General features: G+C 40.1%; 1 protein-coding gene across 9 annotated transcripts in view; it reads left to right on the forward strand.

The window, feature by feature from the left end:
- Positions 1-26,730, forward strand: part of LOC126997489 (probable 3',5'-cyclic phosphodiesterase pde-5) — a 164,627-nt gene that overhangs the window by 84,615 nt on the left and 53,282 nt on the right. For all 9 annotated transcript variants that reach the window (XM_050858592.1, XM_050858594.1, XM_050858593.1 and 6 more), the window contains 2 exons: positions 11,562-11,627; positions 22,323-22,484. In XM_050858592.1, coding sequence (XP_050714549.1) covers positions 11,562-11,627; positions 22,323-22,484 — 228 coding nt within the window. The remainder of the gene's footprint in view (positions 1-11,561; positions 11,628-22,322; positions 22,485-26,730) is intronic.

Genomic DNA, 26,730 nt, shown 5'->3' on the forward strand with positions numbered 1-26,730 from the left:
AGAGAGAGAGAGAGAGAGAGAGAGAGAGAGAGAGAGAGAGAGAGAGAGAGAGAGAGAGAGAGAGAGAGAGAGAGAGAGAGAGAGAGAGAGAGAGAGAGAGAGAGAGAGAGAGAGAGAGAGAGAGAGAAGGGGCAAGACAGAGGCAGACTGACACAAAAACACACAGACCATGAAATTTTGGGAGAGAGAGAGAGAGAGAGAGAGAGAGAGAGAGAGAGAGAGAGAGAGAGAGAGAGAGAGAGAGAGAGAGAGAGAGAGAGAGAGAGAGAGAGAGAGAGAGAGAGAGAGAGAGAGAGAGAGAGAGAGAGAGAGAGAGAGAGAGAGAGAAGACAGACAGACAGACAGACACACAGACTATCATTCCATAATCATTCGCTTTTTTCTGATAATCTACTAATATCTTTCTACCAAATTCCTCATCTACTCCCTCTCTATTATCATTAACCAGTTTGTTCACCAATGCCTTGATATCTCTATGCATTCTTAACTAGCTCTCCATCTTCTGACAAATTCATCTGCCACCTTTTTTTTCTTTTTGGTATGTCCTTCTCATTTTAACTGCCACTTTTATCTCGCCGTCCACCACTTCTTCCTTTCATCCAGCTGTCCTTTCCTCTTCTGCACACTTTATAATTCATCGAACTTCATCTTCACTTCCCCTAACCACCGCCTCTCCAAAATCCCAAGCTTTTCCCTTACTCCTGAATCGTGCTAAATTCTTACTTTTGCTCTTTTCAGTATTTTATTCACGCTCTTTCAGCAGATCTGTATGTAATCTCCTCCACGCACAAATCTCACTTGCCAATTCCCTCCTCTCATTTTCCTTCTTCGCATTTCTCTCTAATCCTTATACTTCTGCCGCCAACGCAAAATGGTCGGAATCATTGAGCGCTCGTCTCGCTATCTCGGCATTCAACCTTCTCCCCATGATATTATCCAAAGCAACGTAATCTATCAAGCTCCTCTCAATTAACTCTTGCACAAAGGTATCTGTGCATTGTCTTGTGTTGGAGAGCATTTTCCAAGAACATTCCTTTCAGAACACATGTTGATGAGGTATTTTTCGTTTCGTATTCATATCGTGGTTTAAACAGACAACAGGATTCTTTTCCAAACGACTTAGTATTGCGATTATGCATCTCACGTACAAAAGCAATAAAATAGTAGTGCATGGATAAATGATAGTAGGTAATAATAATAATAGATGACAACTAGAGTGATGGTAGCGGTAATAGTAGTAGCAGCAGCAGTAGTAGTAGTAGTAGTAGTAGTAGTAGTAGTAGTAGTAGTAGTAGTAGTAGTAGTAGTAGTAGTAGTAGTAGTAGTAGTAGTGCAGGAACGAGTCTAGAAACCTTAATAGGAATAGGAAATACATCTCATCCAAACCTGTGATTAAAATTTCGCTCGACTGCACCAGCATCACCCCTTCAACCATCACCACAGCCGTAAACCCCCAACCACCACCACCACTACCACCACTCCCAACCACCGCTTCCACTATCATCTGGCAACTTGATCTGCACATTCGGAAGCCAACGTATAAACCTAATGAAGTAACCGGACCGGGGCAGGGAGGGGAAAGAGATTGACGAAACCGACCCTGATTAAGAAAGAGCAGAGAAGGAAAGCCGTCATTTGTGTTGAGTTGATTATAGGAGTAATGGAGGAGAGGGTAGAAATGTTAGTTATAAGAATCATCGGCAGCAGCAGGGATCAATGTGTTTACAGTGTCGGTGTTAGTGGTTGAGGTAGTATAGTTATTGTAGTAGTAGTAGTAGTAGTAGTAGTAGTAGTAGTAGTAGTGGTGTGTGTGCGTGTGCGTGTGCGTGTGCGTGTATGTGTGCGTGTGTGTGTGTGCTTGAGTAAATAGCCTTATCTGAGCCCTTAAAGGATCGCGTAGTCTTCCAATTACTCACGCCGGAGGGTTGGATTCCCTTGTATTGATTGCGGAAGTCTTTATGCGACATCAATACTAAAAAAGCCAAAAAGAATGACGTGTAGTAAGAGTTTCATTTCATTATTATTATTATTATTATTATTATTATTATTATTATTATTATTATTATTATTATTATTATTATTATTATTATTATTACTATTCTCTCTCTCTAGCTCAATCTATCTCTCCCTTTCCCTTTTCCTTTCCCTCTTCCTCTCTCTCTCCCTCTCCCTCTCTCTCCCCATCTCTCAGGAAGACCCGCTGGCTACTTCCTGGTTTTCTCTATTGTTAAAACTAATTAAGAAAAACACTCCTGCCTTTATGTGCAATCACGTTAACCTTTTAGGCGGAGCTGTTCACAATTACATTTTTCCTCGCGCTGTGAAGGTTTACTGGCTCCAATTTCCATCCCATTGTGACACGGCGCGCACTATTAAAAATATAAATATCGGAAAGAGGCTTATATTGGTTCCACGACTTTAATAATTAACTGATATTCGGTGCACCTAGTAGTAGTAGTAGTAGTAGTAGTTAATGGTAGTCGTAGTAGTAGTAGTAGTAGTAGTAGTAGTAGTAGACAGCAGCGAAAATTATAAAAAACGAAATAATAACAGCAATAATAATAATAATAATAATAATAATAATAATAATAATAATAATAATAATAAAGACAACGACAATAAAAATACCCATAAAACTCTAAACATACGGAACATTTTAAACACACGTTACCGTACAATCAACATCCCACCGAAAATTAAAGTATACGAATAAAGTAATTTCACAGCGCTGCCACTTCTGCCTTTCGTGCTTCCGGAAAAAAAAAAAAGTTAATATGTTTCAGGCCGTTTATTAGAGGCGGAGGTCAGGGGCGGCGGCATATGTCAGGGGTGAGGGCACAGAACCAGCCCCTCCAGCCGCTCGTGTTAAATAAAGCAGAGGATTCATGGACCGGCTGCTGTCTCTCTTGTTCTCTATCTATCTACCTATCTATTTCTGTTTACTTATCTATCTATCTGTTTCTCTTTGCATGTTGGTCTCTCTGCCTGTCTATCTGTCTATCTATCTATGTTTCTATATATTTATCTATCTGTTTCTCTGTGCCTGTTGATTTCTTTGCCTGTCTACCTGTATGGGTTTTTGTCTTTCCATGTCTGTCTAAATTTGCCTTGTCGTCTGTTTTGATTTGTTTGTCTGTCTATCTGTCTTTCTGTCTGTGTCTGTCTCTTATTGTACGCCAACAGATTGTCCATCTTCTTGTTGTTGGTGTTGTTGTTGCACTCTTCAAGTTGTTTTCCTGGCTTACCCATGCATTGTAAACATGACATTGTATAATAACATTTGTTAGCCCTGATGAGCCCTACAACATGGCATTATAAACAAAGTCAGACTTTTTTTATTGCGCCTTGGTCTGTGGCGCCGGTAGGGCTTCATAGTAGGGCTTGATGGTCGGCCCCAGCCCGTTATGGCGCAAGCAAGTGTTTATAGTGGCGCCATCTTTACTTTTCAGCATTCTCCATTTTAGACCCCTAGTTGCATAATATAAATTGTTGGGGGTGCGTTGGAGGGTCATGCGACGCCGATCTATCACAGTTTTTTGTGCTATTAACACTTGTGTATGTCTTGTTTTCGTCTATCCGTCTGTGTCTCTCTCTCTATCTATTTATCAACATGTATCTATCTATCTATCTATCACTTAATTAAATGTCTTCTCATATTCGCAGCAACTAAGTTGATATTCAATTACAAGAAAATGCTGAAATTGCTTTAGGTTCAGATGAAAAAAAAATATTAGGAAAATTCATGCATATAGATTTTATGTACGAAGTTATTAATTAGGGCGCCAGTTTTACCGTGTGTTTTGAGAAAGAGAGGGGGAGAAGGGGAGAGAGAGAGAGAGAGAGAGAGAGAGAGAGAGAGAGAGAGAGAGAGAGAGAGAGAGAGAAAACTACACGTGTTCCCCCTTTTCCAATTATCACACGCTCCGCATCCGTTCCACTGGTTCCTAATCCAATCGTTCTTTTTTTTCCTTTCGCCTCCATTGGATTGTCACTTTCCTTAACGACTTGTCACCTTTTTTGTCTCCCTCCCGTATCTGTTAATCTCCTTGTCATTTCCTTTCTCAACATTAAATTTCATGTGAAGTCCCGCTTTTCATTCTTATCTCATTCCTTCACTAAATAACTCGTGTTTCTTTAGGAGTCTTTCTGTTCGCATAAGGCTTGGTTAGTGTCAGTGTGCTTGGATGTTTATGTATGTATGTATGTATGAATGTATGTATTTGTGTGTATGCAACGTTTCATCTCTCCATTGTTATTTGTCTGCTAATTCTTCTCTCTCTCTCTCTCTCTCTCTCTCTCTCTCTCTCTCTCTCTCTCTCTCGCCCTGGTCTGTAAATGAATTCCAGTTTGGCAATTCCGTAGAGTTTCACGAATTCCACGCACGCCGCCACCAGCCGACCCCTGGCATCAGGACATTTCCCGACAGATATGCAATCTAATCACCCCCAAAAAAACAAGCAATACCCAATACACATAGAAAAAAACCGTAATACGAACTGTAGGATTAAGAGTATCGAAACATTTTTTTATATATGTTCATTCCTCGAGCCGTCAAATTATTAGAAACATGAATCCATATATAAAGTGAATGAGTCGGTACCGTATACTCAACCACACTATCCTTCTTCTTACCTTGCTGTACGCTGAACCATGAATACGTTCTCGAACATGACTGATTTGAATGTTTATCCAACCAAACAAACCTGGCAAGCTCACTGCACTCTGGATGTGGATGTGTGGGTGTGGATGTGGGTGGGTGTGGGTGTGGGTGTTTGTGCATTGAAGAAACATTACTACACACAAAACTACAATGCGCTGGGTGAAACCTGAGAATGCTGTGACGAAATATGGTAGCGGAGAGTGGGGGAGGCGGGGGCACGATGGGAGAAGGGGAGAGATGGGTGGAAAGGGGAACAGAAGGGAGGGGAAGAGAGGGAAACCGTCACCATGGAAACTCTCACCAATGGGAAACCTCAGGGAGCCAAGGGACGAGGATGGAGAAAAGAGAAAGGAAAGGACGAGGAGAAAGGAGGTGGAGAATGGATAAGGAAATAACGAATGACCTGAAAAAAGGGAGCAAAGAGAACAAACTAGCATAGAGAAGAAAACTTATGACTCTGGCAACGACAATTAATTCGTGTTTATTATGTTTCTACAAGTGAATATTTAATCCTTTTCTTGTACTGTTTTTTATATACCCCGTGTATTAACGACAAAGAGAGATACTAATCGAAGTAGTAGTAATACCTTCTTTCTTAACCTCCTAAAAGGCCAAATGACATTATAGAGTTTTCTAGAAATTCATTGTCTCTATAGTAATAATTTCAGTCTTTGATCGCGAGTTTTGGAGCCAAGAAAAGAAGCAATTAGAATGTAGAGATTTTCTTCTGAGACTTTAAACATAAATGACTAGATTACCTAAAACCAGTTGTATATAATCACACCATTAGAAAACGATATACACTTTCATTGATACAGTTTCTTTTTTATACATCCATGTTAATTCTCAGACGTCACTTGCTAGTACAGACTGTGACGTGAAACATACATTTACAAACCCTAACCTGCTCTATGTTCGTACGACCTTTCACAAAATCTTAAAATAAACCAGACATTTCCTTATAATTACTTCAAGCCTCATTTTTCGCATCAATTAATCGTCCAGAGAGAATGCCGTGAACGATATAACTTAACGATGCCATAACCTGCCTTTCGGTTCACGACATAATTTCTTGGTCGTAGATATAATTCTCGTGTCTCTGAAATGAGTGACGCGTCTTCCCTGCACTGACACTCATGATTGACAGCAAATTTCGAAGCTTCAGTGACGAGGCTTTTTCCTTCTCAAACATGTCGAAAGGGAACTCTCCACTAATGGTAGCCTCTCTCTCTTTCTATTTTCTCTTTCCATTATCTCCCTCCTCTCCCTCTCCCTCTGCCTCTCTCTCTCTCTCTCTCTCTCTCTCTCTCTCTCTCTCTCTCTCTCTGGGAAAATGAATGTGTGGGAGGCTTTAACTTTTAAGCACGGATGATTGCATGAAGCATTTGGCTATAATCCCTTTACATGAAAGCAGACAAAATGACGCAGTGAAAGTATCGTTATAAAAGTATAAAATTGTTTACCACATTTTACCACCACCACCACCACCACCACCATCACACCACCAAAATTATATGAGGAATAGCAACCCATCCCTCCATCTATATAAATCCCATCCGTTTATTTTCTTTCCGAGTACAAAAGGAAATTGCAGAGAAGGTCCCCAACTCGTAACAGAGAAAAAGCAAAGTCACACACAGGGAACCGAATCTAGCGGTGGCCAAAATTAGGTCACACGTCCAGCGGCACACCAAAGGCCTCGTTCCGCAGGGCCTCCCATACCTGTCCGGCCTTTATTGGACCCAGAACAGGTAGGGAGTCCATTTCAAACCCTCGGTGACGCTATTTTTTGGGGAGGGGTTGAAAGGAGAAGAGGAAGAGATGAGATTTCGTTTTTTCATGGAAGGGAAGGGAAAAAAGAAGGAAAAGGCTCGATTTCTTTTTCATGGAGGGGAGGGAAGAAAGAATGAAAAGGTGAAATCTCGTTTTTTTTCATATAGGGGAGGAAAGAAAGGGAGAAAAGATGTGGGTGTTTTCGGTTGGGGCGGAAAAAGGAGGAAAACGATATTATTTTTTCGGCCGTTAAGTGAAAATGGAAAAAATAAAGTAAGATTTTTTTTTGTGGGAAGAAAATTGAATAGGAGGAGAAGAGAGGAGGAAAAGTATATTATTTTTTGGTGGTCTAGTGAAAACGGAAAAAAATAAGGTGAGATTCTTTGTATTATCGGAATAAGGGAAAAGGAGACGGCAGGACTTTTTTTCATACAGAAAAAGGAATGTTGTTTTTTTGTAGAGGAAATGGAAAAAAGAAGTAATATTGTCCTTTTCCATGAGTGAAGTAGAGACGACATGATGAGATTACCTATTTAAGGGAAGTGAAAAGGAGGATGAATATTAGGTTAGTTTTCTTTATGGTATAGAATGAACTGAAAGGGAAAGTGTAACAGTCTTTTGAAGGGGGTGGAAAATAAGAGGAAGAGAAATTTCTAGTCTTGAGTCTCTGTCCTGTGCCTTCCTATGTGCGTCAAGGAATCAGAAAACAATGAACCAGATCTAAATTTATAACTGTAGTCTCAGCAGTAAGATTTCAAGTTACTTCACCATTTAAATATTGTTTGTTATATGAATCCGCTTTACGTTCTCATAATCTAATAGAGAAAAAACACTTGCCAGTTATATATTGTTCACTAATATTTCAAATCCTTTTCCTTTCCATATTATGATCTCAGAATAAAACAAGCAATGAGTAATTTACAAGACAAACAAGCTCACGCAACTCACGGACCAGAACAACACTTGGACCACACCGTCCTTAAGGGCTGTTGAGTTTGGGGTTCCCTGGATGGTGGTGCTTGAGGGAGGGAAAGAGAGGAGAGGAGAGTTGGGAGAGAACGATTAAAGAGGAGAGGAAAAAAAAGAATTAAAGGAAAGAGGAAATAAAAGGGAGAAAGGAAAGGATTAGAACGGGAAAACGAGAGGACAGGGAAAAGAAAGGAAGGAAACAATAAGAAAGGAAGGGGGAGTTAAAGAAGGAAAGAAAATGGAGAGGTAGGAAAAAGGAGAGAAAAGAGAAACACAAAAGAGTAATTAAAGAAAGAATGGCAGAAGAGAAAAAAAATAAGAAAGAACAAGAAATGAAAATTAAAACACAAGGGAAAGAAAAAAGGAGGGAAAGGGGAAAGAAAAGGGGAGGGAAAGAGGAAAGAAAAGGGAGAAAGGAAAGAGGGTGTAAAGAGGAAAAAGGAAAGAAGAGGAAGCGAAGAAAGGAAGAAAGAAACAGAAGATAAATCAAACTGGGAACTAATAATGAGAGGAAGGAAAGAAAAAAGGGAGAAGAAGGATTTATACAAGAAGAAAGGAGAGGTAGAAAAAATGGAAGGAAAAAAATAAGACAGGAGAGAGAAATTAAAGAGGGAAATGGACAGTAGAGGGAGGAAGGCGGGAGAAGAAAAAAGGAGTGAGAAGATGAACACTAAGTAATAGGGGAAGGTAGGGGGGCACAGCTTTAGAGAACAGAATGGGCGTACTAAGTGTGGGGGGAAGGTGGGGAGGGAGGAAGCCTTCAGAAAGAGTCCGGATGATGGTAATGGAGACGGTGGACAAAGAAGGAAAACGAGTATTATGGAGGATGAGAAGGCTGTCTGTGAATTACTAAACGTGAGAGTACTTCAGCTTACGTAAGGATTGAATACACGCCATCAAAAGGGATATTATAGGAGGTTAGGTTAGGTTAGGTTTACTTAGTGGGATGTGGTTAGTTTATTGGATACCAGGCTTCAAACACGATAGTAGAATTACACTCCTATTACCTAACAGTAGTAGTGGTAGCAGTAGTAGTAGTAGTAGTAGTAGTAGTAGTAGTAATAGTAGTAGTAGGTGTTGCTGTTTTAGTAAGACAAAGTGGTAAAAGTCAACCGCTGGTGGTACTTAGGTTATCAACTCCGCTTTTCCCGCAACTGCTTAAGTAGTTCCTGAGGGCGAAGTGGATGGATATGGGACAGAGTTAAAGGGATGGAGGTGGAGACGGACAGGTGAGAGAGACGATGTGTGCGTAGGAAGAGTGGCACAGCCTAGGGAGAAGATTAAATGTCACGAGCTGAATAGAGTCTTAGGCACTTAGGGGATAACGGGAAATGTGGTTTATATAATCCCACCATTGAATCGTGTCCGTTATGAAATTACTTTTGTGTTCTTAAATGAGGTTAGTCACTCGTCTTTTTTACCTTTCTTTCGCCACAATGCACTACCCTAACCTTCCTTCCCTTCCGCATTTTTCCCTTCCCTTCCCTACCCTTCCCTTCCTTTTCGTTCCTTTTCCTTCCCTTTCCTTTCCTTTCCTTTTCCTTCCCTTCCCTTCCCTTCCCTTTCTTTCCTTTTCTTTCCCTTCCCTTCCCTTTCATTCTTTTTCCTTCCCTTCCCTTCCCTTCCCTTCCGATCCCTTCCATTCCATTCCTTTTCTTTTCCTTCCCTTCCCTTCCCTTCCCCTTCCTTCCCTTCCCCTTCCCTTCCCTTCCCCTTCCTTCCCTTCACCTTATCATATTCTAATTGTACTTTATAAATGTTCATTCTTCTTGTTTAATCTATTCATCTTTCATTTGTTTCATGACGCTTTCTTTTTTTTATTTAGCTTTTAATGTTTTTTTTTTCAAGCACCTTTATATAAATTGCACTAGAAATGGACTTCATATTTCTCAGCGTTTATACTCTCCACGACTCCTCTTTATATTTCCTTCTAATTATTCACGACTTCTTTCCTTCGCATCTTGTATCATACGCTCCTCATTAACTTCATGCCTTCATTTCTCTTTTCTTTTCCTCTCTCTTTTAATTTCCTTCCTTCCACCCTCCCCTTTCCTACCCTTCCTGCCATCCTACGTCACAGCATTCTCGTCCTCCACCTCCTCTTTTCCCTCTCGATTTCCTTCCTTATATTCTTCCTCCCTTTCCTTCCTCCGTCCGTCACAGCATCCTTTTCCTCCACCTCATCCTCTTTCTCTCGATTTTCTTCCTTATATTCTTCCTTCCTTTCCTTCCTCCGTCTGTCACAGCATCATTCTCTTCCTCCTCCCTCCTCCTCTCTCAATTTCTTTCCTTCCACTCTTCCCTTTGTACCCTTCCTTTCTTTTTTCTCTCTACGTCCCAGCATTTTCCTACTCCTCCAGTCCTACCTCAATTTCCTTCCCTCCCACTCTCCCTCCTTCCTCCATCCTCATCCTCCTTCCCTCCCTCTCATCTCCCCTTCCGTCTCTTCTTTTTCTCTCTACGTCCCACCATCTTCCTACTCCTCCAGTCCCATCTCAGTTTCCTTCCTTCCCACTCTCCCTCCTTCCTCCACTCCAATCCTCCTTCCCTCCCTCTCATCTCTCCTTCCGTCTCTTCCCGTAACACATCCTTTCCATCTCGTCTCTTTCCGCCTCTCAGTGTCGCGTCACCAAAAGGAGCTTACCTTCCAAGAGCGTCTTCCTCGTCTCTTGCTGCCTCCACGCTGAATGACGACCGCCAGCAAATAAAAATTCAACCTTTTTACCTATACTTAATAACCTTGAGGAGAGAGTTCATACACTATTCATCAATGGAAAACGTAGACCTAAGATTCGCTATCACACTGATACTTTATTTCTGTAATATTTCAAGATCAGAGCTTCGTTTCGCTCCAAGTTTTTTGACCCACATACGCACAAACCCACATATACACAAGTTACGCAAAAGAGAAAACGGGAAAGCAGATTCGAAGGGTATATACTCAAGATATATTTTCCATTCCTATCAATAAGACTCGCAGGGAAAAGTCGACACGAACGAGCCAGGATTGCAACGCTGCCATTTAAGGTGAATGTGAGAGGCTTCCGGCAGCACTGGAGACGCGGAGTGAATGGAAGGAAGAGGACAGACAAGGGGAGGGAAGGAGGAGGGGGACGAGGGTGGAAGGAACTGATGAAAATATGTATAAAAGGAATAGAAGAGATGAAAGAAGTGATATGACACGAATGGCAAGGGGAAGGGAAGGGAAGGGAAGGAGGAAAGGAAAGGAGGTAAGGAAAGGAAAGGGAAGGGAAGGGAAAGGGAAAGGGAAAGGGAAAAGGAAAGGAAAGGAAAGGGAAGGGAAGGGAAGGGAAGGGATGGTAAGGGAAGGGAAGGGAAGGGGACAGAAAGGAGAGGAATGAGAATGAAAAAGAAGAGAAGGGAAGGGAAAAAAGGGGATGGAAAGGAAGGAAGGAAGGAAGAGAAGGAAGAGAAAATAATACGAACTAAAAAGGAGAAGAAAAGGAAAAGAAAGGAGATGAAAGATAAGCAAAGTAATCAAAACAAGGAAAAGGAAGGAAAAGGAAGGGATACAAAGGTAGATTTTTCCCCTCTTTTCCAAGGGTTTCTCGAATCACTAACCCAATATGATCCTTTGAAAATATAACGAGACTTACTGCTACGTCTTCTCTATTTCGAAAGTCATATATGTACCAGTGTAAGAAATGGGAATAGGAAAATGCTGGGACGTAGAGAGAAAAAAAAGGAAGGAAGGGTACAAGTGAAAGAGTGGAAGGAAATAAATTGAGAGAGGTGTAGGGAGGCTGTATTCTCAGGCTTTTCAGATTTTATACGCAATTTTGAGATTCAGAATTATTACATAACATCAACAATAGCAACAACGACAACAGTCCTAATTACTTTTACTACTTCTATACTCTGCTTATTCCTACTACCACTACTACTACTATTATGACTACTATAACAACTGCGACTACAACAACAACACCTACTTTACATTTGTTTTTTCCTCTCCTCGTTTCTTCTTCCTCTCTTTAACTTCCCTTTTGGTTCCTTTTCATCTTTTCCCTTTCTTTTCTTTTCTATATGTTAATTGTCATAACTACTATAACTACTACTACTACTACTACCACTACCACTACTACTACTACTACTACTACTACTACTACAACTAATGTCCTTTTTTTCTCTCCTGCAGGGGTCGGGGCGCTGGGCCTCGCTGTGAACGGAAGGAATAAGATGAACCACGACCTTCCGTTAACAGGTAAGGCAGGTGTGTGTGTGTGTGTGTGTGTGTGTGTGTGTGTGTGTGTGTGAGAGAGAGAGAGAGAGAGAGAGAGAAGCTTTGAGAGAGAGAGAGAGAGAGAGAGAGAGAGAGAGAGAGAGAGAGAGAGAGAGAGAGAGAGAGAGAGAGAGAGAGAGAGAGAGAGAGAGAGAGAGAGAGAGAGAGAGAGAGAGAGAGAGAGAGTGGCACCTTAATGGCACCTTCGTGACGGGGACATGTGACGTGTTGGGGCCCATCTGCTGCTACAAGAACTGCTAATGCAACTAACATTACTGAAACAACTACTACCGCTACTATCACATATATTGCTACTATTGCCAGACCCCTACTGATACTACTACTACCAATAATAATAATAATAATAATAATAATAAGAATAAGAAGAAGAAGAAGAAGAAGAAGAAGAAGAAGAAGAAGAAGAAGAAGAAGAGCAAGAAGAACAAGAACAAGAACAAGAACAAGAACAAGGACAAGGATAAGAACAAGAACAAGAATACTAATACAACAATAATAATAATAATAATAATAATAATAATAATAATAATAATAATAATAATAATAATAATAATGACAAGAAAAGATGCTAGGGAAAAAAATCGGCCTACCAAATTCTGAAATAACCAAAAGTAAAAAGTTAAATATTTGAGGTCCACAAATAATGGAAAAAGAAATAGCAGGAAAAGAAAAAGTTAAAAAAGAAATCAGAAATAACAACGGCGTGGATAAAAGCAACAATGTGTGTGGAGCAGCGAGACTCTTGTTCGGTTTCGGTTCTCGGAAAGGAGGAAACAACTAGATGAGGCTATTCAGGTATTTGGACATACAAACAATGGATATATTTTTTTCCCTTTCCCTCTTGGTTCTGGAGGAGGTGTGCAGCGAGTTTACGTAAGGGATATTGTTGGCCGAGACGTGTCCTTGTCCGCAGCTACCACAGTGTAACGCTAATGACATCGGTGAAGCCACGACAGGCCCAGCAAGCCGATAGTGGACAACAACAACAACAACAACAACAACAACAACAACAGCAACAGCAACGCCAACAACAACAACAACAACAACAACAACAACAACAACAACAATAAAAATAACAATAACAACATCATCATCAACAACAACAACAACAACAACAACAATAAAAATAACAATAACAACATCATCATCAACAACAACAACAACAACAACAACAACAACAATAAAAATAACAATAACAACATCATCATCAACAACAACAACAACAACAACAACAACAACAACAACAACAATAAAAATAACAATAACAACATCATCATCAACAACATCATCAACAACAACAACAACAACAACAACAACAACAACAACAACAACAACAACATCGCCAACAACAACAACAACAACAACAACAACAACAACAACAACAACAACAACAACAACATTAACAACAGGAACAACAACAACAACAACAACAACAACAACGCCAACAACAACATTAACAACAACTACAACAGCAGCAGCAACAACAACAATAACAGCAAAAAAAAAAATGCCGTAAACAATCATAATGGGATGTTTAAAAGAAGGGTGAGCAACAAAACTAAATAAATAAAAAACTAAATAAAAAGCTAATTTAATAAAACCAAGTAAAAAATGAATAAATAAAAGCTACATAAAAACGACGAAGAAAAATAAATAAGTGACTTTTGTGTAGGAAACGACCTCAGAAATCACGAACGAGTTTTATAACCATCAATCAACAGAAGACGTACAAATGTAAGTCCAGGGAACGCAAAAGTCGGTCCAGGGCATTCAACGAACGTAAGTAAGTCCAGGAAACACGACGTAAGTAAGTCCGTGGAATTTAGTCAGTCAGTCCGGGGAATTCAGACTCCAGAGCATTCAAGAGAGCCAGTGAGTAGTTAAAAAAGTAAGAGGTTGGAATTTCACACGACCCCTCATACGACCTCTCCGTGATTCAGTGGCGCGTCAGTCGTTCAAGAAAGAGAGAAGCGGAGTACGGTCCAAATTTTTAAACGTAGTATCGGGCTCAAATTACGACTATTTTCCAAGGCCACGGAGAAGATTAACTTGTCTTTCATGGGTAAGATTTCCCCGTTCAGGATGTGGAAGCCGTGTAAAACTATCACTAGGATCACAAAACAGTCCATGGAAATCCCGGCAGCTTCTAATTGGGGCTTTTCAAACGGGGGAATAAGAGGAAGAGAAAGAAAAGGAGTAAAAGGAAAGGAAAAGAGGAGAAAGATTAGGGAGCGAAGGAGGGGAAGATGAGGGAGGGGATGGAATTAAAAGGAAGAGAAAGAGAAAGGAATGAGAGGGAAGGAGGGAGGGAGAAGAGGAAAGGAAGGAGAAAGGAGAAGAGAAAGGGTCTCTCTCTCTCTCTCTCTTAACTCTCTTCCCGGAATGACTAACCACTAATCACTCTGTCCTTCTTCCGTCGCAAGTCTTTATTGGTCATGATTGCTTCGTCTGCAGCTCAGCCGTGCCAGGTCGGAAGGGTACCAACGAGTCTTAATGAATCTCTATACGACACAATTACTGGAACGAGATACCACGGACGGGATGTGTTGCCATGATGACGGAATTAGTTAGTTTGATCGACCTGTCTGTCTGTTTCTGTCTCTATCTGTCTGTGTATCCTTCTTTACTTCCTTCCTAATGGTTGACTCCCTCTCACTAACTCACGCATACACACACACATTCATTCTCAATATATATAAGTTTAGTTACTTCTGTCCTATTGCAATTTTCTTTCGTTTTTTCAATCTTTCTTTCTACTATTTTCATTCTTTTTCTTCTCCTCCTCTTCTTCCTCTATCTCACTGACTCATTCTCCCAATACGATATTAGTTATTTTTCGTTCTTCGCAGTTTTCTATTTTTTTTTTCATTCTTTGTTTCTTCTATTCATATCTTCTTTTTCTCCTCTTCCTCTGCCTCACTTACCCACTCCTTCATACACAATATTAATTTTTTTTTGTCTTTTCGCAATGTTCTAATTTCTTTTTATTCTTTGTTTCTTTCATTCACATCCTTTTCCTCTCCTCTACCACCACCACCACTTTCTCCATCTACACTTCTTCCATCACCATCTCCTCCTCCACCTACGCCATCCATCTCCACCACCACCACCACCAGCTTCCTTCCACACTTCGTCCACCTCCATCCATCTTCACCTCCATCTCTTTTCTCTTCCAACGCCCACCTCTTCCTCCTCCACACCCTCAGGTCCTCTTTACTCTTTCCCGGACACCTTCCCTTCGTCAGGTGGTCCCTCAGGGCGTGTCTTGCTGCCCCCGCTCTTCCCTCGAGGGGCGCGGTCAGCCTTTTCACTGTCCGAGGAAGAGAGATTACACACATTTCCGAACCCTCGATGCGACCCAGGAGCGATACGTCGGTCTTTGGTGGTCTTACGGTTTTTTTTTTTTTTTTTAGGTGTTGTGTTGTTCCCGTTTTCTTTTCCTTTTCCTTGTTGCTGTGTCTCTGTCTCTTTGTCTCTCATTCTTTTTATACTTTCTTTCTTTCTTTCCTTCTTTTCTTCTTTACTTTTTTTTTGTTTCTCTTATTGTTTCTTTGTTTTTCTTTCATTTTCTCTTTTATTCCTTCCTCTCCACTTTCTTTCTTTATTTCTTTCTTTGTCTTCCTTTATTCCTTCCTTCCTTCCTTCCTTCTTTCCACTTACTTTCTTTCTTTCTTTCTTTATTCCTTCCTTCTTTCTTTCAATTTTCTTTCTTTTTTCTTACTTTCTTTCTCTTTGTTTCTCTCCCTCTCCCTCTCCCTCTCTCTCTCTCTCACGACTGCTACCAAGTTAAATTTCAGTTCCTTTTAACATTCATATTCTACACTACCTTTTTTTATTTATTTTTTCTCCTTTCCACGGCAACACAAATTTGATGTCGAGCCAAACGGAAAACACCTGTACACGCGCTGCCGCTATTGTGACCTTCAAAGCGTTTCATTGGAGAGGAAAATCTAATCACACGCTCGGAAAACACACTCAGCGCCATCTACATTTTTCTCTCGCGGTTCAAATACGTTGGAAAACATGTACTTCCTGCCCCCTCTCACACCCCGTTCCCTTCATTCCTTTCCTCTCTTTCTCTTCTTATTTCCCCTTCCCTCGTTAGTCTTGTTCTTCCCTTTCTCTTCTCCTTCCTCCTTCCTTTCCTCTTCTCCCTCCCTTCCTTCCTTCTCCTTCCTTTCTCTTTCTCTTCCTTTTAATTCCACCCCCTCCCTCTTCTTCCCCTCCTTCCCTCCCTCTTCTTCCTCATCTTCCCCTCCCTCGTATTCCCCTCCTTCCCTCCCTCCTTTCTCCTCCTTTCCTCCCTCTTCCCCCCCCTCCGTATCCACTTCGCCGATTTGTGTTCTCGCTTCCACAGTTCAAGATGGCAACACATCAAAGACAGATAAAAAACATATATTCCACCTTAGAATAGAATGAATAAAGAGCGAATCACACATGCCATCGTTCAAACAGAAATAAGTAGATGAACGCCGCGTGCCTACTTATTGTTTTATGAAATGTTTAGTGCTACAGCGCCTACAAGTTTTTTATTTATTGTTATTATTACGTCTATGATTCGAGAGGCGGAAACACATCCACACATCACGAGAAAAAAACAAGGAAGGAAAGCCTGTTCGAGCGCATATATTACAGTGTCAACGACCTCCCATACGGACACAAACACTCACACCTATAAGAAAAAAAAAGTACCAGGTGTTTTTTTCTTGTTTCCTTCCTTTGATATTTAATTCCACTTCAAAAATAGAAAAAAATCATGGCAAAAAAACTTATTCAAACAGATATATTAAAATTAGCGTGTCAACAACCGGACACAAACACTCATATCAACACAAAGAAGAGAAGTGCATGTTTTTTTTCTTATTTTCTTCCCTTCATATTCAATTCCACTTCAAAAAAAAAATCTATTCAAACGGATGTATTAAAATGAGCAAGTCATCAACCTCCTATACGGACACAAACACTTATATAAACACAAAGAAGTGAAGTACATGTTTTTTTCCTGGGTTTTTTTCCTTCAGATTCAACTCCACTTAAAAATAAAAAGTAAAAAAATCTATTCAAATGGATATATTAAAAGGAGCAAGTCAACAACCTTCTATACCGACACAAACACTTATATCAACACAAAGAAAAGAAGTACATGTTTTTTTCTTGTTTTATTTTCCCTTCAGATTCAATTCCATTTATTGTGTGTTCTCATTTCCTTTGTCTTTGTGAAGGCGAGATGCTTTTTTTTATCATAGGGCGCCTGTTATTAAGGGAAGAGAGAGAGAGAGAGAGAGAGAGAGAGAATATGTGGTGTGGGTGAGTGGGTACAATGCTAGAATCGATAAGAATGAAAAATAAAGAATAAAAATCCCGAGGGCAGAGAAAAAATACACAAAGGAAGAAGACGATAGTGCCAGAAAAGAAAAAAAAAGTGGAGACGAAAAGTAAGGAAAGGAGAAAAAGGAGGAAGAGAAGGAAAAATGCGTAATAATGAAGTAAATAAAGAGAAAGGCGAAAATAATGCCAGAAGAGAAAAATAAATGGAGACGAAAAACAATGCAGGGAGAAGTTGGAAGAGGAGGAGGAGGAGGAGGAAGAGGAGGAGGAGGAAGAGAATAATAATGAAGAGAAGGAAAACAAAGGAAGACGACGACAGCGATGACTAAAAAGATCGAAAGTTAAACGAAATTGAAAACAAAAAAAAATAAAGTTAAAAATTATGAAAATCAAAAGTTAATGAGAAGTACAGCTTCATTTGACTTTAGAGTATTCGATGGAAGGTGCCAACAACAGGTCTCTCTCTCTCTCTCTCTCTCTCTCTCTCTCTCTCTCTCTCTCTCTCTCTCTCTCTCTCTCTCTCGTAAAGGTAAAATGAATAACAGAAAGAAGAAAGGACGTACGATGAAGGGAAGAAAAAGACGGCAAAACAAGGAAATGAAAGGCGAGAATCAAATCAATGTGAGGGAGAAAGAAGAAGAAGAAGAAGAAGAAGAAGAAGAAGAAGAAGAAGAAGAAGAAGAAGAAGAAGAAGAAGAAGAAGAAGAAGAAGAAGAAGAAGAAGAAGAAGAAGAAGAAGAAGAAGAAGAAGAAGAAGAAGAAGAAGAAGAGAAATCAGAAGAAGAAGAAAAAGAAAAAAACAGAAAACGAAGAAGGAAAAGAAGAAAGTAAAAGAAAACGAAGAGGAAAAAGAAGATGCTAAAAGAAAAATGGCAAGAAAAATACAAGAGGAAACGATGCAGAGAAATGAGAATGAAAGGAATAAGAAAGGAAAAGAAGGAAAATTAAGAAAAATAAAGGAAGAGAGAGAGAGAGAGAGAGAGAGAGAGAGAGAGAGAGAGAGAGAGAGAGAGAGAGAGAGAGAGAGAGAGAGAGAGAGAGAGAGAGAGAGAGAGAGAGAGAGAGAGAGAGAGAGAGAGAGAGAGAGAGAGAGAGAGAGAGAGAGAGAGAGAGAGAGAGAGAGAGAGAGAGAGAGAGAGAGAGAGAGAGAGAGAGAGAAAAGAAGGAAGGAAGGAAGGAAGGAAAGGAAGGAAGGAAAGAAAAAGATGGAAAGAAAGAACGAAAGGGAGAAAACATGATTGAAATAAAGAAAGATAGAAAAGAAGTAAACAAAATATATATCAGGAAAAAAAGAGAATGAATGAAAGAGAGTGAAATCGAGAGAGACAGACACACACCACTTGAGACAATCACACAGACAAACAACAGCGAGGCAAACAGACAGACGGACAGACACAGACAAACGAAACTTCGCTTAATCCTCGACTTGCTTTATTGTTTTCTTTTTTTCAAGTCAACGAGCAGCTTAAAATTGGATTGACCTAGATTTCTTTTTCACATGCTGGTCCCACTGGAAATACAGTAATCAGCTGGACGGAAGAACAGAGTAATTCGTAATAGATGGAAGACACATCGCCCAAAAAAAGAAAAGAGAAAAAAGTCGATTATTCAATGAAGTGCGGAGTGCTTCAAAATTGGCTTCCTGGTATCAATTAAAAGTTTCCCTCTGGTATTTAACGCCGAGGTCAAGTCTGGTGGAGTATGTCGTGAGCTAAAATGAAACCGGAAAAAAAGCTAAAATTAAACCGAAAAATAATCAAAAAGAAGCTAAAACCGGAAAATAATAAAAGCTAAAGTAAAACAAAAATTAATAAAAAAAAAGCTAAAATGAAACGGGAAAATAATAAAAAAATCTTAAAAAATAACTATGATAAAAAAAAGCTAAAATAAAACCGGAAAAAAGCTAAAGTAAAACCGAAAAATAATATTCAAAAAGCTGAAATGAAACCGAAAAATAATAAAAAAAGCTAAAATAAACCCAAGAAGCTAAAATGAAACCGGAAAATAATTAAAAAAAAGCTAAAATAAAACCGAAAAAACAAGTAAAACCGAAAAAAAGCTTAAATAAAACCGAAACCGCAAATCACTGTTCCTATAAAAAATAATTGAGAGGAGTGGCCAAAAGAGAGGTCAGTTTTGGGAGGTGTTCTGATACTCTCCTAAATAAGAAGCACGAGAAAAATTGAACTGGAATGGATAGAGGAGAGAAGGTAGGAAGGTAAGATGGGAGAGAAGGAGAGGAGAAAGAGGGGAAAAGGAAGGAGGGAGGGAAAGAGAGAGACATTCAAAGGGGGTAATACAGGGATTGGAGAACACGGAGGGAAGTAGAAGAATAAATAAGAAAGAAAAGAGGGAAGATAAGGAAGAAGAGAGGGAAGATAAGGAATGAAGTTGAGTGATAAAGAGAAAATCTGAAAAGAAAACATTAATACGATGCAGTGGAATTTCAAAACTGCAAGAAGGTTAAGGATTTGCGATTATGGGAAGAAAAAAACGAGGAAAACAGGAAAATTTAAATGATAAGAATAGATATAGGAAAACAAACTAAAAAAAACAATGTAACTGAAAAAAAAATAACAATACTGATGAAGAGGGAAAAAATATAGAAATCAAACCAGCAGGACAAGTTTGATAGTGACCTCCTCCTTCTCCTTCTCCTTCTCCTCCTCCTCCTCCTCCTCCCCGAGCTGTTTTCTTCCCCGACAACATTTTCGGGAAGAGAACGAACTTGTGACAGAGAAAGTAATGAGGAAGAAAGCTTGAGAGGAAAAAGCCTGATTAAGTTAGAGAGAGAGAGAGAGAGAGAGAGAGAGAGAGAGAGAGAGAGAGAGAGAGAGAGAGAGAGAGAGAGAGAGAGAGAGAGAGAGAAAATAATGTCCACCTGCGTGTCAGTGAGCCCCAGACAAGCCCAAAAGCCCAAGTCAACGTTCCTCTGAGGCTCTGATCCTCGAGAAAGGGGGCGCCGATCCCCTTCATAATGCTATTCACACGGCACACTGGCTGGCTGCAGGCGGCTCTCCCTCTCCCTCTCCCTCTGCTCCCTCTCTTGGTATTCGAAATAGTCCCTCTGGCCATGTCTTCCTTCCTTTTCAGACTCATTCCTCCCTTCTCCTTTTCCCTTTCCTTCCTCTGTTCTCTCCCTTCACTTTCCTGGTCTTCCTTTTCAAATTCATTCCTCCCTTTTCCTTTCCCTTTCCTTTGTTTTTCTTCCCTTCATTTTCCTAGTCTTCCTTTTCCCTTTTCCTTTTCCCTTTCCATCCTGTTCTTTCCCTTCACTTTCCTAGTCTTCCTTTTTCAAATTCATTCCTCCCTTTTTCTTTCCCTTTCCTTCCTCTGTTCTCTCCCTTCACTTTCCTAGTCTTCCTTTTTCAAACTCATTCCTCCCTTTTTCTTTCCCTTTCCTTCCTCTGTTCTCTCCCTTCACTCTCCTGGTCTTCCTTTTCAAACTCATTCCTCACTTTTTCTTTCCCTTTCCTTCCTCTGTTCTCTCCCTTCACTTTCCTGGTCTTCCTTTTCAAACTCATTCCTCCCTTTTTCTTTCCCTTTCCTTCCTCTGTTCTCTCCTTTCACTTTCCTGGTCTTCCTTTTCAAACTCATTCCTCCCTTTTCCTTTCCCTTTCCTTTGTTTTTCTTTCCCTTCACATTCCTGGTCTTCCTTTCCCTCCTCAGCTACCTCAATATCTACTATATTCTTTTCTTAAACTTCTTAATCTCCCCCGAATAATCCTCTTCCTCCTACTGCTACTGCAACTTCTATTCATCGGCCTTCAACTTCTATTCATCCAGATCCTCATCCTCTTCCTCTTCCTCCCCCAGCTCCTACTATTTAGCATTTCATTTTTATTTTTATCTTGTCCTTTCTTGCTTATTTAAAATTCCAATGAAAAAAACGATTGAGCGTATCATCGCAATGGTCTTAGTAGTAGTAGTAGTAGTAGTAGTAGTAGTAATGGTAGTGGTAGTGGTAGTAGTAGGAGTAGTAGTAGTTGTAGTAGTAGTAGTAGTAGTAATAGTAGTAATAGCAGTAGTAAACCCACACATTTAAATATATATATATATATATATATATATATATATATATATATATATATATATATATATATATATATATATATATATATACCTCGACCTGGGAAGGAGCACAGGTGTTTGGAAAGGGAAGTGAAGGGGGAGGGAAGAGGGACAAGTGGTGGGAGAATGGGGAAGCGATTTTCAGGGGTGACTGCAAGGAATCGGACGAGTGGGTGACGCCAGGGCCCCCTCGCGTGACGTCAGAGCATTCATAGATATTCCCAACAAAGGCCAATGAAAGGGAAAGAAAACGGGATTGAGAATTAAGGGAGATGACGCGAGAAAATGAAGGATAAAAGGATGCAGGACTGAAGGATGGAGAAAAAAGCGATACGAGAAAGAGATTGAGATATATATATAGAGAGAGAGAGAAAGGAAAGTGTAAGAGAAAAATAAATAAGAAAGGGAAAATAAAATAAAATTGAAAAGGTGAAACAAGAAAATAAAAGAAAAATGAGAGTAAGAAAGTAAAGAGAAGGCGTAAGAAAAATAAATGAAAAAGGGAAAATAAAAAGAAGTGGATATGAGAGAGAGAGAGAGAGAGAGAGAGAGAGAGAGAGAGACGCCCATATACACCATAAATTTAAAATATTAATATACATACTTGGTCGTAAACAAACAAACAATAACAAAATCCAAATGAATTCTTTTCCACGCAAAACCAAAAACAGTAACAAATATAAATCTTTTTTTTTTTTTCATTTCACTTGATTTCAGAATGTTTCTTGTTTTGACCTTCCTAAATTTCTCTCTCTCTCTCTCTCTCTCTCTCTCTCTCACCCTCACCCTCACCCTCACCCTCTCTCTCTCTCTCTCTCGTCTCCATTGTAAGTCTCCTCCTCGCCCTAAACCATTTTCCTGAACCATTCTTTCTCTCTCCTCTCCACTATACTGCAATTTTCTACTTTCTAAACCCTTTCTTTCTCTCTCCCCGTCCCTACCCACCTTCCTCCCTCTCCCTCTCCTTTTCCCTCTCCCTCCCTCCCACCCCTTCTCTCTCTCTTTCTCTCTCTCCCTAACTCAATAACCCTCATTCCTTAAGACTCCAAAGTTTAAAAGCCTGAACAACATTTCCAAACGTTTCCAAACCCTTCTCCTTTCTTCTTCCTTAGTGACCTCAAGCCGCTTCCTAACTCTATTTCCTAACGACTTTCCTATCCTCAGCAACCTCTCGAAACCTTTCCAATCTTTCTCCTTTTTTTTCCTCCTCCCCTCGTGACCTCAAGCCGCTTTCTAACGCTCTTTCTTTCTTATTTACAGCCGAGGACATGACGGGGGAGGCGGTGGGTCAGTACCTCAAGGCCCACCCTGAGTTCTTGGAGAGTTGGCTCATGGAACAGGTCGAACTCGAGACGCTGGAGCGGTGGATGATTCGACGGACCCAACGCGACAAACAGAAGAGCTTGGAGAACGGGACAAATGGTAAGTGTGTTTTAGTGTTGTTTGGGGTGGGGGGGGGTGAGGAGTGAGGTAGGTGGGGGAGGTTGGGGGAGGGGGGAGTGTTGCTGCTGGGTGTGAGGTGATGTGGGTGTTTGTTTTTAATGAGGGGGAGGTTGGGGAGCTGGGACAAGGGACGGAAGGGGAAGGGAGTGAGTCTGTTTTTGTTTGTGTGTGTTTTTTGTGTTCTTCTCTTTCTTTCTGAGGGAATGTGAAAGAGATGAGGATGGAATGGATTTTCGTTTGTTTTTCGATTTTATTTTGCTTTTCTTTCTGTTTTCGGGAATTTTTTTTTATGAGAGCGTATGAAGGGAATTTTTTTCTTTCTTTTTTTTGTGGATTATTTTTGTTGTTGTTGTTGTTGCTGTTCTTATTCTTCGTTACAATAGTAGTTTAGATTTCTGAACGTTACATTTAGTTCTTCCTTTTTTGTTTATTTTTTCTCTCTTTTTCTGATGTATTTTTAGCGTCTGGAAGGAAAGGAAGAAAGGAAGGAAGGAGATATTTTTTTAGGTCGTTGTATTTTTACTTCCCTTCTCTTTCTCCTTCTTTCTCTCCTCCCTTATTTCTCAGATTTTTTCTCTACTTTTTTCCCTATCATTTGTTCTTGTCCATTTTTGTCTTCATAAGCAAGATAATTTATACCATGCATTTTCTTCTAATTAACCTTTTTGTTTATTTCTATATAACATTTTTCTTGTCTGTATATTTCTTCCGATTTCCTGCTCGTTTTTGCCCTTTAATGTTTTTCAGCTATTTTTCGTTCACCTTCGCTAAGCCTCTCGTTAAAAGTTGTTTACCCCGCGCGGCGCCCATTAGTCTGTCTATAATCAGGACACCAACACCTGATCACACAAGTACTCCTTTTCGATGTCTTACCTGCCCCCTCCCACGCCACCTACCTGAGTCTAATCCACACCTTCTTAGTAACCGATCACACCTGCGACCCTCTCCTTGAAATCTCTAACTTTCTTTTTCTTTTTCGTTCCCATCCTTTTTTCTTTCTAATCCATCGCTTTTTCAACGTTCCCAATCACTCCTTTTCTTTTTTCTTTCCCACCTCCTTCCTTTTTTCTTTCCATCCCTCTACTTTTTTAACCATTCCAAACATTCCTTTCCTTTGTTTCTTTCCTTCCTCTTTCCTTCTATCCCACTTCTTTCTCAAACCTCCCTTCCGTCTTTCGTTCTTTCTTTCTTTCTCCTTCTTTCCCTCCTTTCCTTCTTTCTTTCTCTTCTTTTCCTAATACTTAATAATACCTGCTATTACTCTTTCCTTTACTCTCCCAAACACTTCCTTTTAGTTTTCCTTCCATCAAATCTGTTTCCTTCAATTTAATCTATTTCTTCTTTTTTTAATCATCTCAAACATACCTTCTTCTTTCTCTCTTTCTTTCTACCCCACCGCTTTCCTTCACCCCTTCTTTAACCCTCCCGAACATACCTTTTTCTTCCCCTTCTATATTCTTCTACCCTTCTTCCTTCTTTCCCCTTTCCTCGTCTTTCTTTCTTCCCAACTACTCTCCGACATTCCTTCTTTAGCTTCTCAAACTCTTCCTTCTTTCTATCTGCTTCATCCCTTTCCACAAGCTCTTCCTCTACCTCCAAAACAACATATCTCCTTTCATCTCATCCTCTCTCCCTATTAGCTCTTCTCCTCTTATTTATCTCGCTATGACCCCCACCTCTAAGCCTCCCATTAAATAACCTATCTCCCCTCTCTTCCCCAGCCCTCCTCCTCCTCCTCCTCGACTCCCCTCCTAGCACCATCCCACTTCGATTCCCCTCCCCAGTACCATATCGTTACCAATAATCATCTACGTGAGCCATTTGGACCCACGGCGAATCGACCTTATGCCTCGCCTCCACACTAATAAGCAAACAAACAAAAGTCACACACACACACACACACACACACACACACACACACACACACACACACACACACACACACACACACACTTACATTTTCTGATATTCTTTTATTCAGACATTTTTCGTTCTGTTTAGCTTTTTTTTTTTGCTGGTTTTTAGATTTGATAAGTTGATAACGAAAGAAAATAAAAACTGATCCATCCTGTTGTTTATTTTGCTATCTGTTCCTGTATTTTTTCCCCTTGGTTTAATTCGCGAAGGTTATTATATCAGTAAAACTTCTTATGATAAAAAAAAATGCCCGTGAAAATTATATCAATATGAAAACGAAAACGAAAAATAAACATGAAGAAAGTGACGTATCGTGCTGTTTATATTGCTTTGTATTTTTGTCCCTGCCTTGGTTTCATCCGAGAAGATTAAGATATCGTTATCGAAACTTACGGTAACAAAACTTAATCCGTGAAAAACTTATATTATCAGTAGGGAGACCAAGGACCAAAAACAATCAAGGGAAAGTAAAGAAAATTAGACTATAACAATGCATAACGGGTCCACCATTGTCTGCCTCGAATCAATAATCTCCCGTCGTCTTAATTTTTTCTTTTTTTTTCTCTCTCGCTCTCATCCTCGCCTTCATTCACCTCCCTCCCTCGTCAGGTATAGTATTCACCTTTCCCTACCCTGACTCAATGCAACTTTCCTTGGGTGTCTTTTTTTTTCTTTTTTTCGTCTCGTATCTGGCTGCCTTTCCTTCCTTCGCCTTCAGTAAATTGATATTCCTTCCTTCAATATGTGCGTTCGATTTTTGACTTTGGGATCACTAACACCTCCTCCTCTTCCTCCTCCTTGGATTTTTCGTTTTCGTTTTCGTTTTCTTCTTCTTCTTCTTCTCTCTTTTTCTTCTTTTCTTCTTGACATTTCTCTTCTCCTTTTACTTCTTCCTCTTCTTCTTCTTCTCCCTCCTCTTCTTCTTCTTCTTCCTCTTCTTGTGTTTTTTGCTCACAATATATTTTCTTGAAATTATTATCATTATTATTATTACTATTACCCTCCTCCTCCTCCTCCTCCTTACATAAGCATCTTCCCTTACATAAAACCAATCCATTACCGAATGAACAAACTCACTCCATCTCAGGTCTGCTTTAAAACCTGGAGAAAACACACACACACACACACACACACACACACACACACACACACACACACACACACACACACACACACACAGAATCTTTTGCCGCATCCTCGCATTCGGTGGCTTGAAGCGAGGAAGGGCGCGGAGAGCACAAGGGTAAAACAAGAGCTTCAAGGGCTTCAAGGGCTTCGAGGTAGGCATCCAGAGGGCAAGTTGCGGCTCAGAGGCTGAAGGGAGGATGTCAGCGAGTGGCCAAAAAGGTCCGTCGAGTGAGGGGAGAAATGGCAAGAGACTGAGGTAGATGGGAGACAGAGAGACAGACATGGAAAGAGATAGACAGACAGACATGGATAAATAGACAGATATGGAAAGAGATATAGATAAAGGGGAAGACAGACAGAAAGACAGACAGTGAAAAAGAAATATAGATAGAGGGAGAGACAGAGATAAAAAGAGACATGGAAAGGTAAAAGAAACAGACACAGACAGAGACAGACATGGAAAGATAGAGGGAGACAGACAGACAAACAAACAGACAGACAAACAGACACAGACAGACAGACAGACAAATAAACAAAAAAGGCAACGAATAGACAAACATGGAGAAAGACAGCAGGCCAGACAAGTACAGATATACACAGACCGTGACTTCCGACGACCCAAGGGATAACAGTACGGAAAAATCAACACAGACAGACAGACAAAGACGGGCAGAGAACCATAAAAGAGAGACCAACACACGAACACACAGAAAAACTTACATACGGAATTAAGGAAAGTAAAAAATGAGGAGTATAGATCAAAACACAAAGCCTATATAAAACACTCTTAATTATACCCAAGTGGTAAAACAGATGAAATAAGAGAAAATAAGAGAGGGAAAAATTTACGAGTGTGTGTCCTGGAAGCGAAAATAATGAAAGTTAAGTAAGATATAAACGACCACAGATTTAAATGAATGAGAACAGTGATTAAAAAAAAAGAAGAAACAGGCAGAGTAAAAACAAAACTTGACACAGGATTATAAAGATGATAAGTGGATATACTCTCTCTCTCTCTCTCTCTCTCTCTCTCTCTCTCTCTCTCTCTCTCTCTCTCTCTCTCTCTCTCTCTCTCTCTCTCCCCTCCTTCCTTCCTTTGTCCATCTTTCTCCTTCCCTCCCTCTTCCCCTCCTTCGTTTTCACTCCTTTCAATAGATTCATCAGCTTACTGCTTTTCCTC

Source organism: Eriocheir sinensis, chromosome 12 (genome assembly GCF_024679095.1).
Source record: "Eriocheir sinensis breed Jianghai 21 chromosome 12, ASM2467909v1, whole genome shotgun sequence".
Lineage (NCBI taxonomy): Eukaryota > Metazoa > Arthropoda > Malacostraca > Decapoda > Varunidae > Eriocheir > Eriocheir sinensis.